Source organism: Melanerpes formicivorus, unplaced genomic scaffold (genome assembly GCF_026170545.1).
Source record: "Melanerpes formicivorus ecotype bairdi unplaced genomic scaffold, bMelFor1.0.p_v2 SCAF_20, whole genome shotgun sequence".
In the NCBI taxonomy this organism is placed as follows: domain Eukaryota; kingdom Metazoa; phylum Chordata; class Aves; order Piciformes; family Picidae; genus Melanerpes; species Melanerpes formicivorus.
This window is the reverse complement of record NW_027142372.1, coordinates 2,691,258-2,704,808: the sequence shown is the minus strand read 5'-3', so window position 1 is coordinate 2,704,808 and position 13,551 is coordinate 2,691,258. Positions and strand designations below refer to the sequence as shown.

Genomic DNA, 13,551 nt, shown 5'->3' with positions numbered 1-13,551 from the left:
ATCCTACAGTAGTCTGAGGGAACAAACACATCAGACCTGTGAATCCCACTGCAACACAGAAAAATGAAACCAGCCGTGTCTTGCCTTCAACATATTCTCAAACTGATTTCCAAATTTTTCCTCAGCTCCATCAGTTCTGACAATAACTGACACGACTGGAGGTGGCAGAGAAGGAGTGCTGGCCGCGTTTGCCTCCTGAAGGCACGCCTACACTCCCTGTTTCCTCCCGCCCTCAGGCACAGGGATACAGCTCCCGACTGTGCCCAGCAGCCTTCCTACATATATAAGAGACCACAACGGAGGAGGATTTCAGGGCTGCTTTCAAAATAACGGGAGAGGCATCGTACCCCGCCTTCTCCAAGTGCTCTAAGCTGCGAGCAAGGCAGCCCCTCACAGGTCTGAAAAATGCGCTTTCAGGAGCGCCGGGCTCCCCACAGCGCAGCAGAGCATCAACCTCGAGAGCCCCACTCGTAGGCGACTCCGGTTCCATTTTCCCGGGCTTAGGATACCCCTGCTTCGGCACCACAGCCCCCTGAGGAGCTCTAGGGCCGCTGTCCTCCCCCCGCCACGCCCCAGAGGAGGGAAAGCTTTCGCCTGTACTCACAGCTCCCTGCCAGCCCTATGGCTCCTCTCAGCAATCCACTAGCAACTGCATTCGTTGCTACACAAACCCTTCCACTTCCGGGGCCTAGGACCCCGCTGCCCATCGGGAGCTGTAGTTCGAGGCAGGCCTCGGCGCCGCCTCCCCGTTACGTGCGGGACTGAAGATGGGTTTCTCTGCTCCCTTCTTTCGCGGTGCCGCGGTGCGTATCGGGAGCTGTAGTCGCCCTAGAACCGGCATCCGCCTGCTGCTGGCGGGAGCTGTTTGGAGCAGCGGGGGTGGACGGCTCTTGGTGCGCACCGCTGCAGGCGGGCGGCTGAGTGAGGCGGCACCATGAAGAGACGAGCAGGGGAGCAGGAGAAAGAACTGAAGGTACCTTCGCTTTGCTTCCTGCTCCCCTTCAGCCCTGAGGAGCGTGCCTGTGACGAGCCTGCTTTCTTGCGCGGCTTTTGGGGCTGCACAGAGCAGAACGAGCCCGCGCGGGCGCCTGCCGCTTTAATTCTGGAGCGGGAACTCGGGCTGCGAGGCCGCCGTGAAGTTTATTGTGAAAGGGACGCCCAAGCACCGAGCTCCGCGCTGCGGGTACCCAAGCCTGGGGCTGCCGGCCGCTGCCTTTCTGTCCTACTTGAGGGGCCGCTTGTGCGCTCATGGGCGACAGTTGCAGACTCCCTTTAGCCTCGGCAGCGGCTTTGAAGGGCCGAGGCAGCTGTGCCCGAGGCGGGAGACCTGCAAGGTATGGCCCAGGCCTGTAAGCCCCTCCCCCGGGCTGTGCAGTCGCTTCGCGTGCCCTGGGTGTGCGGTGGTCCCCGGCACCTGGGGGAGGGAGCCTGCGGGGAGTGGTGGTGGTGGTGGTCAGCGCCCGAGGGCTGGCGTGGCTGAAGGCAGTGTGTCGGCTTGGGGCCAGGCTGCTGTAGCAGTGCTGCTCTAATTAACTTGGAAAGCTTCGGTTTCCGTCTCCCCTTAATGAGGGAAAGCGAATACAGCTTTAATAGTATCTAGTAATAAAGATTTTTATATTCTGAGCAAGATACTTAAGTGTAAAGGGCCGTTCTGCTGTTTTACTTGACAAAAAGATATACAAGTAAATATGTTTGATCTTTGTCAAAAACCGAGTGAGATGATGCATTATGTTACTGTGCTTACATTTTCAAATGTGGAAGTACTCTTGCTCTACACCACGCCTAACCCAAATCAGCGTTTTTTACATCTCTTATACCCTCCTAACTTGATACTCTTTCCCCGATAATGTGTTTAGATGCGATGCTGTTACATGCTTGCATTGAAGGTGTAATTGCCCTGTTTGTTTAAGTTCTCGGCGTTGCTGAACGTTGTTGTTTCAGGTGCCTTTCAAGGGCATGTTTCTACTACGTTTTACAATGTTTGACTACAACTCCTGACTGCTGTTGTACTTTTGCTGGTTTTGTTTACAAAATAGTAGTACAGAGAAGGAGAAAGGTAACTTGTTTGAAAGCACAGTGCTCATTCCAGTAGTGTTAATGAAAGGAAAGTTATACAGGTTATAACTTTAGGAAAAAAAAAAAGCTTTCTCAGATGGTAATCTTTTTCACCTGTCTTTGCATACAGAAGACTCTGGGTTTGGTATTGCTTTTAATTTACTATTTAACATTAAAAGTTATTACCCTATGGGACAGGGGAAAGGTCTGATCTAAATTTGCAACTATATAGTTCATTAGGAAAGTATCTTTAAAGCCTGTTCACAATAATAATAGTATACTTAACTCTTTAAGGACAACCTGGTCATTATGTAATTAGTGTTTCTGTGATCCCTCATAGCTGAAGGTCAGTAATTGCAATTTAATTTGTGTTTTGCTCTTCCTGTATATGTAAAAATGCAGGCATGTGTAAGCTGTGCTGTCCAATCCAATGAAGCTATGTTGTAGAAGGAAACCCAACCCTTTTTTTTTTTTAAACCTGTACATTTATGCCATCTACCCAGGGCTTTTTGCTTCATGATGTATCTCAAATATTTTTGGTAGCCATTTCCATTAGGAGACTATTGTAATTGATGAGATAATCATTCATGTGTGAAGTAGTAAGAGGGAACTACCTTGTGTAGCAACAGCAAGGCACTTGAAGGGGTATCAATGGAGCAATGTGTATTAAAAAAAGCTGGAGTGAAAGAGTACTGCTATAGGTACATTTAGATGTTATAGGCATATATGTAAGTGTTATATACAGTGGAAAATGAAAACTAAGAAGGGATCCTCTCCTATGAGGACAGACTGAAGGAGTCTGGGGAAGAGAAGGCTCTGAGGTGACCTAATTGTGGCCTTCTAGTATCTGAAGGGGGCCTACAAGAAGTCCGGGGAGGGACTTCTCAGGATATCAGGTAGTGATAGGACTAGGGGGAAGGGAATGAAGCTGGAGGTGAGGAGATTCAGGCTGGACGTGAGGAGGAAGTTCTTCACCATGAGAGCCGTGAAGCCCTGGAATGGGTTGTCCAGGGAGGTGGTTGAGGCCCCGCCCCTGGAGTTGTTTAAGAGCAGGCTGGATGAGGCTCTGGCCAGCCTGATCTAGTGTGAGGTGTCCCTGCCCATGGCAGGGGAGTTGGAACTAGATGATCGTTGTGGTCCCTTCCAACCCTGACTGAAACTATGATACCCTCATAGAGAATTTGAAGATGTGGATGTTCATAGGGTAACTTAGGAGGATGCTGTAAACTGAGTAGTGCTTGAGATTAGCTTTGGATGTACTGAAAGTGAAACAAAAGAAGGATATCTTAGAATAAAGGATGCATCGGAGGAAGGTGACTATGGGAAGAGGATGGTTATACAACCATTATAGAATTGTTTTGGTTGGAAAAGACTTCAAGTTCAGTGAGTCCAACCACTATCTAGCTCTGTCAAGTCTGGTGCTAAACCATGTTCCTGAGCACCACATCTCTGTGTCTTTTGAATACCTTATAGACACTTCCCTGGGGAGCCTATTCCAGTGTTTGAGATGTATATGCCTCCTTCTGCCAGGAGCATCCTCATACTGGTATTGTACTATACAACTGGATAACAAATGTAATCTTTGGGCTCCTGACTCTATGCCAATTCACCCTTCAGTCTGTAAGTTTAACTGTTATTCACGTGAGAAGTGCTGGAAGCAAAGGAACTGTGTATTTATTGTAGTAGTTCTGCCAACGCTTCCATTTAGGTCCTGATCAAAATATGTCGTAGCAAACCAAATATTAGTGAGGTTAACCCAACCTCTTCTGGAAAGTAAGATTTATGAGGCTTACTAATGAGAGGGAAGTGGTTGGTTAAAGGAGCTGGTTTGGATTATGTATCTTCTGGCACTGTGTCTCTTCTGGAGAATTAAATCCTGAATACAAGTTTTTGTCTTGCTGTAATTGTGTATGGTTAAATGCTGTTTATCAGAAGCCTGGGATTGGCTTTTACTTTGTAATTATGCAGTACATTTTTCATGTGTGATAAACTGTTCTCTCTAGTTTTATGTGCATGGCAAGTTTTGATTTATGCTCTTAAAGAAGGAATATTTCTGTTCCAAGTATGTGGTAGAGATTCTGTAGAGTGCAGTGCTGTCAGACAGCGATTTCCAGTTTGCGGATCACTCAGTTGGATTGAGTCAGATTGAGTGCATAGCAGAAATGAAATTGTTTATGCTAGTATTGGGTGTTCTAAACCCTAGTAAAGGATGCAAATTCATTCCTGGGAAGAAGGTCTTAAAATAACTTGAGAAACAGAAGCCAGAAGCTAATTACTCAGGTGTCTTAAACACCATGTTCCAGATGGTAGTCTCCGATGGAATATTATTTTGAGTCTTAAGCAGACAGCAAAGCATAATTGTTGTGAAGTTTCTAAAGACATCTTTAGAGGTGTTGCATGCCATCCAGCTTCTCTGGTCTTCCTGATAGCAAATACTACTTTTGTGCATAGAACTAGAGCTGTTAGAGTAGGTGTTTCTCATTGGCAGGAAAGGCATTTTAATGTACTGGTCTGTTTGGGATGTGTTTTGTTTAACTTAGAATTGAGTTTTAATGAATACAGTTTATGGTTACTTTGATTCTGTTTTCTTTACACTGTTGGTCAGAGTTTTGGTCAGCTTGATACTTTTCTTTAACCAGCTTTTTCTGCTGGTCAAAGAAAGGTACCACATAGTAAAATAAGATACAAACCTCTTATTTGTTAGTCTGCTTAGAGTATTTTCTCCTTTTATACTTGGGAAGGAAGCTCTTTTGCTTCTGGAATGTTTCTTATGTTGATTAATATTTACAGGTTATTTTAAAAAGTTAATTTTTCATGTAAGACTGTTCTTAAGACAAAGTTGGTTTGTTGTTTTGTTTTTGTGGTTTTTTTTAAAGGAAGTTTCAATGTGACAGATACCAAGTTCTGGTAACTACCTCTATATGCTTCTCTTGCCACTCCTTGCATATTAAGACCCTGTGCCCTTATTGTGTGAAAGATAACGTTGTTGGCTAGTCTGGAGTGTTATTTTCTTTTACTTTGAAAGGATTACACTGGTGGGTCTTTGGAACAGACTGCGAAGATCAGTTCACAATCACCTTATATAGCTGTTTATGCTAATTCTCATTACTGCGAAACCAGAACTGACTACAGAGAATGTATCCCATAGACACTACTGTTCTGTTGGTACAGCTCCCAGCACAGCTGGGACCCCAATCCAATGAAGTTATTGCTATACAAATAATAAATGCATCCATGTGCCCGTATCTGAATATTCATAAGGGCTTTTACAGAGATACTTATGGTACAATTTCATATTTGTGAGACTTATTAGACAAAGTGGCAAGGAAATATAAAGCTTTAAATAACAGAAAGAATTACGTGCTTTGAAGAAAAGGGAATATACAGTGTGGCTGAGATTTCCATTAAAATATTTCCTGCATCATCCTTATTTTTGCTTGAAAATAAGTATGTTTATGAGATAAAAGAGAGTGCTTCAACATTCTCATAGGGGAAAATAGGCAAGTATTCTCATAGCACCTAAGTACAGGGGAATGATTTTAGGGATAATGCTGAAAAATATCACTCATATCATACAATAAAATAGAAACTTTAACATTGTCTTATCATAGTTTGTTCAAATATTATGCTAATACGTTTACTGTCGTTGTTCTTCCTCTTAATAGAAAAACATGCAACATTTTCTAATTGGCAGCTTAAACAGATTCTTTTAGAAGTTGTATTTGGGAAAATGAAAGTTTATGGAACAGTTAAATAAGCTTCTTGTCATGTCATATTTCTGTTTAGGTAAATGGTGTGCAGGTTTCAGCAGAATCAGCAGCCAATATGCCAGCAGCAATTTTTGTGGTAATCACAATATTGGCCCTTCCCATTATTAATGGGACAATAATTAAGAAATAGTGTTGGTAGTCACATAACACGATTTGTATATTGGAAATGGTCAGGTAGAAGCCTTGCATATGCAGAACAAAATACAAGAAATAGTGAGTAGCAAATGTTCCTTGCTTTTAAATTCATCACATTCCTGCTACTTAAATTGCCTCAGCTGCTAATGCTGGAACCATTACAGTAATGGACTCAGCAAATGAAGGAGAACCAAGACATACACACTTTATTACTGGAGGGGTAATTTTCTCTTCATCTGTAATAGCAGCAGTGCCTAGTATTGATCAGACCATCAAGATACTAATCCTCTGTAAAATTACATGTTATAACTGAAAATGTGTTAATCCAAATCAGTCTGTGTCCTGACTTTCTACTTACTATTGAATACAGACTATTAGATGGCTTATTTTTTGTGATTTAAAGCCTTAATATTGATAATAGCAGGAGCTTTCTTTGCAAGAGCATGTACTTAATCTTAGCTATGGCCCAAGGATGTCTTTTTGTTTTAACTAGAACATCACCCACTTAATTAAGAAGTGCATGTCTGTCTTGCTGCTTTAAATTATATTGGCACTTTAGGCTCTGCAGATTTATTAAACATGTTGTTTTACATTCAATCTCTTGGTTTTGCTGTAAATAAGAAGAGATCTATGCTCACATATTAGAATCTCCTAACATCTTGGAGCTAGGATGTGATGAGCATGGATACTGAAAACACTAATTCACATGTGGTTGATTGTGGCCTGTCAGGCTATTGTGTATGAGAGTAATGTAGAAGTCATCCAATGCCAGGGGCCTAAAGGTCTTTGGTTTGCTTTGATCCTAGTGATCCACTATGTGAGACAATGATATGGGAGCTGTGCATATTCCATATCTGAATACACACTCTCAGGAAGGCTTCTCTTCATTTGCCCTTTTTTTTTCCTCCTCCCTTTTCTATATTTTTCATAGTCCTGTATGTTAAGATTGTAAGCTCACGTCTGTTACTTGTGTAGCCTCTAGCCAACTGAAACCTTGGCTTGGTTGCATGCCACAAGTATAATAGCTGTTATGGGTACGCAGTACCTTGTCAGACATGGCTGCATTAAGTGATTCCATTAACTCTGACCTTTCATTAGACTTATTAATATGCGTTCCCACTGTATGACAGCCATTAGTATCTTGCCAGCTTATGGTGCGGGCGCAAGCAGTGTCCTGGAAGTGGAAAATGGTGCAGAATTGGTGGCTTATTTGAAAGAATGAGGATATTTTTGTTGTACTGTCAATTTGATTTTTGCTCTGGCAAAACCAAACTCCTCTGCTTTTGGTGGTTGTTTTGGTTTTTTTTTTGTGTGTCATAATTGAACTGGTTCAGTTCATATGATTTGGAGACACTTCACATTTCCTAAAAGGAATTTGATTGCCAATACTTTTGCAGTGATTTTGATTCCTTGTCTGCTTCAAAACACTGAATTACTCTTTTTTTCTTTTTTTCCCCCTTCTAATAAAAAGTATGAATAGAGTGTATGTTACATGCTTAATTCCACTTTCCCACTGGAGCAGCCTCTTTGTGGTTTTCAAGACAGCAGATTAAATAGATGTGTGTGTGTGTCAGAGCGTTTTATGTGATGATGTGGAGTTAGCTTTCTTCAGCTGAAATCTATGCTACCAAATATAAGAGGAACTTTTGAAGCTTTCTCTTGTCTAATTAAGCATGAGTATGTTCTCAAACAGTAGCACAGAGGCAAAGAAAATGAGATAAAATACATTATGGAAAACTTTCCCCTTTTCTGTAAAAAGTAGAACTTGATGCGGAGTGAACTTTTTGTGTTGGAATGAACATCCGTTTGAGGTGATTAGAGTTTCAGAAAGCTAGGTAGTCTCAGGTGTAGGTCACCCAGACCCTGCTGTCTTCTAATTCTGAGCTTAAAAGTTTCAGATAAAAAAATTGGCTTGTTTTTCCCACATAGTGGAATGTTCCCAATGGAGGTGTGGTACTAGGCATGCTGTTTCATTAGACCAAGGTTAGTGAAAACTAGGCAGGCCAACGCTTGTTTCTGTTACCAGTGGAACTGGTGACCAAACTTACACAGCCATTGCCCTAAAGCAGGATTTGCTCTCAGGCTTTTGATAATTAATCAATTTCTTAAATTATTAGCCTTAATGACCATCCAAAATATCAGGTGATCCTCTTCAGCTGAGACTAAAAACCACTATAGTGACTGCAGGTTCACTAGTGAGGTCAAAAACATGGCTATGAATGTTTGCTGGCATTTGAAATATGGGATGTATTAAATGTATCTTTGAAGCACAGAGTAGAATAAACCAGGTTGGAGGAGACCTTCAAGATCATCGTGTCCAACCTATCATCCAACACCACCTAATCAACTGAACCATGCAACCAAGCACCCTATCAAGTCTCATCCTGAACACCTCCAGAGATGGTGACTCCACCACCTCCTCAGGCAGCCCATTCCAATGGGCAATCACTCTCTCTGTGTAGAACTTCTTCCTAACCTCCAGCCTAAACCTCCCCTGGTGCAGCTTGAGACTGTGTCCTCTTGTTCTGGTGCTGGCTGCCTGGGAGAAGAGACCAACCTCTGCCTGTCTACAACCTCCCTTCAGGTAGTTGTAGACAGAAATAAGGTCTCCCCTGAGCCTCCTCTTCTCCAGGCTAAGCAACCCCAGCTCCCTCAGTCTCTCCCCATAGAGCTTGTATTCCAGGCCCCTCACTATCTTTGTTGCCCTTCTCTGGACACTCTCCAGCAAGTCAACATCCTTCCTAAACTGAGAGGCCCAGAACTGGACACAGTACTGGAGGTGTGGCCTAACCTGTGCAGTGTACAGAGGCAGAATGACCTCCCTGCTCCTGCTGGCCACATTGTTCCTGATGCAGGCCAGGATGTCATTGGCCCTCCTGGCTGCCTGGGCACACTGCAGGCTCATGTTCATCCTACCATCAACCAGCACCCCCAGGTCCCTCTCTGCCTGGCTGCTCTCCAGCCACTCTGACCCCAGCCTGTATCGCTGCATGGGGTTGTTGTGGCCAGCGTGCAGAACCCGGAACTTGGATGTGTTGAATCTCATGCCGTTGGATTCGGCCCATCTGTCCAGTCTGTTGAGATCCCTCTGCAAAGCCTCTCTGCCCTCCAGCAGAAGTATTCTGGATAGAAAATGGTAGTGTTGAAATTTCAAAATACTTAGGGTTTAGTTACTGGAGTCTTACTGTGGGAACAAACTCTGCTCTGCCTTGTTTAGGTTGCCAGGTTTTTGCCTTGGTGCATGTGCTACACCACTTTCTAGAAGAATTACATCTTTATCTCCTAGAACTTGGTCAGTTTCATTTTGCTCTTTTATCTGCTGCTCATCTCACCATTTTTATTTAAGACTGTAAAGTTACTTTAGTGTAACTGCTATTGTCACCTTTGCCCTCAGATAATCAAATAGTTTACCTTGAGGGAAGCATTTATCTCCCACTTTCATTATTATTATTTTCGTAGCTGTAAAGATATATATTTTATGTCTCCAGAAGGCTGTAACAGTGAAACGAGGTATTGATCTGCTGTATTTGGCAATTTCTTTCCACCTCACCATCGATATCGCGTCAGCCTCTGTCTGTACTGTGGTTGACCTCACAAATAGCTCTTTATGTTCCCATTGGATTCAAATGATATACTATGCTCAAAACTAAATCAATGAGTGATTATTAAGTTTTTAGTATTATTTCATAACCCTCAGGCAACTGGTGCTTCATGCAGTGAATACTTGAAAAGATACTTGATTAAAATATGGCACTGATTCTGTTCTAAGGCTTAAAATTATTTTGAAATCAACCATCCCCTATTAGTAAATTTAGGGTCCAATTCATGTATTTCTGTACAGATACTGAAACTTCTGCCTGTGATTCACTGGTGAGACTTCAGTCTATGATGGCAAAAGATTTCACTTAAAGCAAAACCTCCCACTTCTGATGTCATGCTGTGTCTTCTGTATGTACAAAAATTTCATGGCTGGATCTTGCCAGTGAAAGATCATGAATGTTGAACTGTGCCTGCTTTTAAGGGAAACCGAAATGGAGGTAAAGATCAGAGAAGATTTTCATCTCCAAAAAGTAAACAGGTAGTTTCAGTAACTTTGGGACTGGAAAACGGTGTTATTACGGCTCTCTGGAATCATACACCTTAAATACACTTCTAACAGTATAATTGGTAAAATTTGTCCTCAAATGTACATTTAATAGAATTTTTATTTTTTCTTTCTCTTCTTTAATCTCTTAATGGAAATAGATAGGACTTTTCAGAAGCATTTAAAAGACTTAAGAATCCCAGTCTTGCTGATACTGAATTGTGTTTGAGCTGGGTAAGGAGCTTTTAAAAATCTGACTCTCTGAAAGCAGTAGCCCTCTTGAAACATCCATCTGTATGGGAAAGGACTGACTGAAGATTGTGTGAGCAAGTAGGTTTGTGCAAATTGAGCAACAGCTTGCAGATCTGGAAACCAATTTGTGTTTGACTTTATCTTGTAGCTTTCTTCTACATCTACTTCTGATGTAACTGATGTCATTGCAGCAGGTAATGATGGCCTTGTGCTCAAAGGAAATACTTCTATTGTCTGGCAACTAAATCCCGATGGCAAACAACTGCAGATGGTAAATACTGAACGGTGCCCTGTGGTGTATACACTACAGAATGAACAGAACAAATTGCTTTATCCAAAGAAATTGGGTAAGAGAAAGTTATTTGGGCTCTTCTTCCTAAACAGTGGATATAAACAACAGTGAAATAACTGTCTTTCTGGGTTGGAAAACTTATTTAGCATCAGTGTGTAGATAGAAAGTTATAATAAGATTTCATTTGAGCATTTGTCAAACTGTCCTGGTTTTGCTTGTGAGAGAATTCTAGGCTAATTAGCTGTGTGGAGTCAGTCAGGGCAGCTGTCCTGAGTTGGCTACAGGTGTATCCCAGATGATAAATGGCATGCTTGTTAGAAAGTGAGAAGTTTGCTAAGGACTGGGGCTCCTCCTTTTCCTTATCCACCTGCTTCTTCCCATCTCTGGAGGGGTCTTGTTCACTGTTCTGCTGCTGAGGACTATTTTCCTATTCATAGTGACCACTGTACATTCATAGGACTGAGTATAGTTTGATACTTTACCCTGTCAATTGTGTTAAGTTTAGTTTTGTTGCTTTATTTCATCTATTTTCATTTCAACCCATGAGTCTCTCCTCCCTTTCCTGATTCCCACTTCCTGCCTGGGGAGGGGTCATTGAGTGATAAAGTAACTTGCATCTAAGCGTAAGCTACAGCAGTCAAACATAGATCATGTGCTTTCCCCAAACATCTAATTTATGGTATAGGTAGGACCTTCTTGAAAGCCATTCATTGTGATCAGAACAGTATATTGGTCATTATGACTTCAAAAGTGTTAATAGTATGACTCATGCAGTAGAACATATTAATATAGTCCCTGCATTAAAGAGTTTGTGTTGTGTATGTTTCTGTGTATGTGACAGACATGGTTTTATATCCAAACTCATTCCTCATGAATAATGACAATTTATTTTCTCTTTAGTTTGTTGAGTGCTGGTTGTGAATAGGGCCTTTAATGTGTTGGTATCATGACAGAAATTGGTACAAAGCAGTAATGTCACAAGTGGGATGATACCAGTGACCCAGCAAAAAGAAACAAGCACTTGTGCATGTTGATCTGTTTTGTTAAAGGATAATATTTGGCCCTGTAAGTGCAGCAGAGGTGGACTGTTCATGAAAAGAGCATGAAAAACTAACCCATGTGATCCTTTGTCAGCCTGATGAAACTTTGTGTCAAGCATTTATTCATATGAAAGATGAGCGGCATCGCTGCTTATCTAATAAAAAAAAAGGGTTTCTATTTTTCCTGAAGTCTTTTATATGTTAATGGAGGCAAATGTGAGTACGGGCGCATAATTTAAGTGCGTAAGCAAAAAATACACATCTTTGCTGGCAATGGGTTAAAAGTAAGATGTATATGTTTTATGCAAAATAATGCAATTTCATTCTTAATCATGCTGTTTGAGCCATAACTCCACACAGAAGTGCTTTTAAAACAAATAGAAAGTACTGTTATTGTACCATTCATAACAGAAATGCTTAGGCTATTTAGACTGATGCAAAGTAATCTTTTTTTTTTGCATGCTTTAAAATGTATGCTCCTATTGCAATATTAATATACAGAATTTAGATTCCAGTTGATTTTATTAGCCCTAATTATAAGGTGTTAGTCTCTGCTTTTTCATTCTGGAAGAAACCCCTGTATTTAGAAGAAGGGGTAAAAGAGATGTGATTTTAGAAATGAATGCATGCCATTTCAATACAATAATTTATTGTGAAATAATTGAACTTTCCTAAATAGTAAGAGAGGAGGGGGGGAAAGTTTGAATGTTTTTCCCCTCATACTTCCTACCCTGCCAGATCTGACTTGCTCAAACAACTGCTGGGAGTTGTTTAACGTTACACTTTGCATGCATTTGTGATTTGAAATATATATATATATATAAAGTCAAATTTGAGAGAGACAGTTTGAATGGCATGCTGTCAGTTTGGCTCTTCATGAATTGGCAGTGGTCTCATTTAGGACCTTCAAATGTGTGTCTGCCTGGACAGAATGAGAACATTTTGCATGTTCTTCAGAAGACAACCACTCCTTGCTGCCTCACAGTATTCAGTGGTGCATGACAGTTGCCCTTCATTGCTGTCGTCTTCTAACTTAACCTTTGACCGTCCACTTAGTTGCTGCGCAACGGTTGGAGCAGGCCAAGATGTTCATGAATGACGGGCATTGGCCTGCAACGTGCTTGTCATTATTTGACTGTCAAAAGTAGCCTGCCATTGGGTTCCATCAAGGTTTGAAACCTATGTGCAGCAGTCCATATTACTTAACTTCCTAGACTGTCAACAGAATGATCAAATGTGCATAAAAAGTGTGTGTTGAATAAGTCTTTGATCATAATATAGGGAGATATTTTTTGTGTGTGCTAAATGTATTCATATGACTTTCACAGGGCCAAGAGGTTGAATCTGCTGCCATGGTAAAAACTGAACTGTTGTCTCCTGTGGTCTAAGTTTCAAATAGCACAATTTAGATTTGAACAGCTCTGCCAGTTAAACTCTCAGCTTGTCTTGCGTATCCTATCAGCTTTTCAGCCAGCAGTATAAGCAGCGAGACACTAGACCAGTGGTGCCTGAGGTTAGCTGTCAAACTGGAATGTTATTTTGGATCTTGCTGTAATATAATATTATAGAAGGAGGTCAGGCTGTGTGATTTGTAAAGCAGTTGTGTGAACTTAAAATGACTGAACTGTTGTTTATTTCAGGTATTTTTTTTTTCATTCTGGAAAGAGTTGAGGGTAGAATTTATCATTAAAAAAAGTGAGAAACCTAAGGCAATGTGAAGTCATTTTTTCTGAAGTACAGAATACAGTGCGTGAAAGAGCATCAAAATTCTACAAGAAGAGTCAGTAAGGCTGAAATTCACTAAGTAATAAATGCTTGACATTGAAACTATTTAATGTTGTCTTCTCATAACAATTGCTGAAGCCTCTTGGGGATTAACCTCATGCTTAATTTAATGAATGAGAATTGTACCCCCGGGTTAAT

At 41.4% G+C, this 13,551-nt stretch overlaps 2 protein-coding genes across 6 annotated transcripts in view; one reads left to right on the top strand and one right to left on the bottom strand.

The window, feature by feature from the left end:
* RPGRIP1L (RPGRIP1 like) overlaps positions 1–644 on the bottom strand; it is a 68,163-nt gene extending 67,519 nt beyond the window's left edge. For all 5 annotated transcript variants that reach the window (XM_068150509.1, XM_068150510.1, XM_068150511.1 and 2 more), the window contains exon 1: positions 605–644. The gene's annotated coding sequence lies outside the window, so the exon portion shown is untranslated. The remainder of the gene's footprint in view (positions 1–604) is intronic.
* Positions 645–747: 103 nt separating this feature from the next.
* Positions 748–13,551, top strand: part of FTO (FTO alpha-ketoglutarate dependent dioxygenase) — a 231,318-nt gene continuing 218,514 nt past the window's right edge. The window contains exon 1 of the mRNA XM_068150507.1: positions 748–973. Within this exon, the coding sequence (XP_068006608.1) occupies positions 935–973 (39 nt within the window). The 5' untranslated portion in view covers positions 748–934. The remainder of the gene's footprint in view (positions 974–13,551) is intronic.